The 2,360-nt window shown below is 60.2% G+C and overlaps 1 protein-coding gene across 1 annotated transcript in view; it reads right to left on the bottom strand.

The window, feature by feature from the left end:
- The window catches only part of LOC122193360 (zinc finger protein 239-like), a 7,705-nt gene extending 5,740 nt beyond the window's left edge, over positions 1–1,965 (bottom strand). Inside the window, exons 1-2 of the mRNA XM_042894127.1 lie at positions 1,646–1,965; positions 1,108–1,179 (exon numbers count right to left, since the gene is read on the bottom strand). Of these exons, the coding sequence (XP_042750061.1) occupies positions 1,108–1,174 (67 nt within the window). The 5' untranslated portion in view covers positions 1,175–1,179; positions 1,646–1,965. The remainder of the gene's footprint in view (positions 1–1,107; positions 1,180–1,645) is intronic.
- Positions 1,966–2,360: the final 395 nt, after the last annotated feature.

The following is a 2,360-nucleotide window of genomic DNA, read 5'->3' on the forward strand; positions in this document are numbered from 1 at the left end:
ACATGTGGAGAGGCATAGGGACATCCTGAGGGACATGCAGGGTGACATGGGGACACGTGAAATGACATGGGGACATGTGGAGTGACACAGGGGGCATGTGGAGAGACATAGGCACATCTTGAGGGACATGCAGGGTGACATGGGGACACGTAGAGTGACATAGGGGACATGCAGAGTGACATGGAGGAGGCACGGAGTGAAAGGAGGGGTGTATGGTGTGACATGGGGACACGTGGAGTAATGTGAGGGGACAGTGGGACATGCAGAGTGACATGGGGACATGTGAAGTGACACAGGGGACATGAAAGCATCACGGAAGAGGCACAGAGTGAAAGAAGGGGTGTATGGTGTGACATGGGGACACGTGGAGTGACATAGGGGACATGAAGAGTGACATGGGGACATGCAGAGCGTCATGGAGGAGGCATGGAGTGAAAGGAGGGGTGTATGGTGTGACATGGGGACACGTGGAGTGATGTGGGGGGACATGGGACATGCAGGGTGACATGGGGACATGTGGAATGACAGAGGGGACATGTGGAGAGACATAGGGACATCCTGAGGGACATCTTGAGGGACATGCAGAGTGACATGGAGGAGATAGAGAGTGGAAGGAGGGGCATCTGGTGTGACGTGGGGACATGTGGAGTGACACAGGGGACATGGGACATGAAGAGTGACATGGGGACATCCTGAGGGACATGCAGGGTGACATGGGGACATGTGGAGTGACATAGGGGACATGAAAGTGTCATGGAGACACGTGGAGTGACGTGGGGGGACAGTGGGACATGCAGAGTGACATGGGGACATGTGGAATGACATAGGGGACATGCAGGGTGACACAGGGGTGACACAGAGCCAAACAGGGGAGTGAGATGAGGATGTGGGATGACGTCCTGCGTGACAACGGAGGGAAGGAGGGGACACTGGAGTGACGTGGGGTGACACGCAGACATGCAGGCTGGGGACACAGAGAGGACAGGCAGGGGGACGTGGGGGCAGACGTGGCGGGGCCACCGAGCGCCACAGGGAGACATTATGGGTCGTAAAGGCACGCAAGGGACACGGGGGTGACACACAGAGGGGGACATAAGGGGCGCTCACCGGGAGGGACATGGGCAGGAAGTTGTCCTGAGGCCACCAACGTCCAGGCCCCTTTGGTGACAAACATGGCGCCTGCGGGGACATCACCGTTACCCTGCAGCCCCAGCTGCCCCCTGTTGCCCTCAGGCGTCCCCAGTGCTCCCAGTGCTCCCAGTGCTGGCTGTCACAACCCCAGAGGTGCAGAGCAGGGACAGCCGCAAGTGACAGACGCCTTGGGGACACCTGAGAGGCCCCGCTGGGTCCCCATGGGGTGACGTGGAAGGGGATCCCCGCTCTGACCCGAAAAGGGAGAAGCGGGGAGGCGTTCATTGGAAGCAGGGTTTTGAGACCTGGCTTCGGGTCAGGATGGGCCCAAGATTCACCTCAGTTTTTGGGGCTCCTCCCAAACCAAATTTGGGTTCTTTCGGGTGACAACTCAGCTTTGTGGGGTCAATGTTACCCCATTTGTTGCCCGCTTCTAAAACCAACCTGCCACCAAACCTCCCCGAGATGCTCGAAGCCAGCGAGATGAAGCTCTTTTCCAGGTGCCTTTACTCACCGCCACGCCGCAGTGAAGCTGGAAGCTGCTTTGGACGCTGTCAGATTTTCTTCTCAGGCTTTGGATGCTGTTAGAAGTGGGGAAAATGAGGTGGTAAGGCGGAAGGGAGCGAGGTGACATGGGTCAGGCTGGGGTTTTTTTGGGGGGGACACCTGAGGCCTTGCAGTTGCCCGCCAGAGGCTCAAGCCAGGCCCACAGACAACTCTGGGGCAATTCCTTGAGCAGAGCCAGGGCTGCTCCATGCCCCAGCCCCACACTCAGGCCTTAACCCCACACTCAGGCCCCAGCCCCACACTTAGGCCTCACCCCACGCAGGCCCCAGCCCCCCCACAGGCCCCAGCCCCGCACTCAAGCCTTAACCCCACACTCAGGCCTTAACCCCACACTCAGGCCTCAGCCCCCAGCCCCACACTCAGGCCCCAACCCCACACTCAGGCCCCAACCCCACACTCAGGCCTCAGCCCCCAGCCCCACACTCAGGCCCCAACCCCACACAGGCCCCAACCCCACACACAGGCCCCAGCCCCCCCACTTGGGCCTCAACCCCACACAGGCCCCAGCCCCACACTCAGGCCCTAACCCCCCACTTAGGCCTTAACCCCACATAGGCCCCAGCCCCACACACAGGCCTTAGCCCCACACTTAGGCCTCAACCCCACACAGGCCCCAGCCCCACACTTAGGCCTTAACCCCACACAGGCCCCAGCCCCACACT

This window comes from Lagopus leucura, unplaced genomic scaffold (assembly GCF_019238085.1).
Source record: "Lagopus leucura isolate 7727_CA_CO unplaced genomic scaffold, USGS_WTPT01 34738-0_obj-0_obj, whole genome shotgun sequence".
Taxonomy (NCBI): Eukaryota; Metazoa; Chordata; class Aves; order Galliformes; family Phasianidae; genus Lagopus; species Lagopus leucura.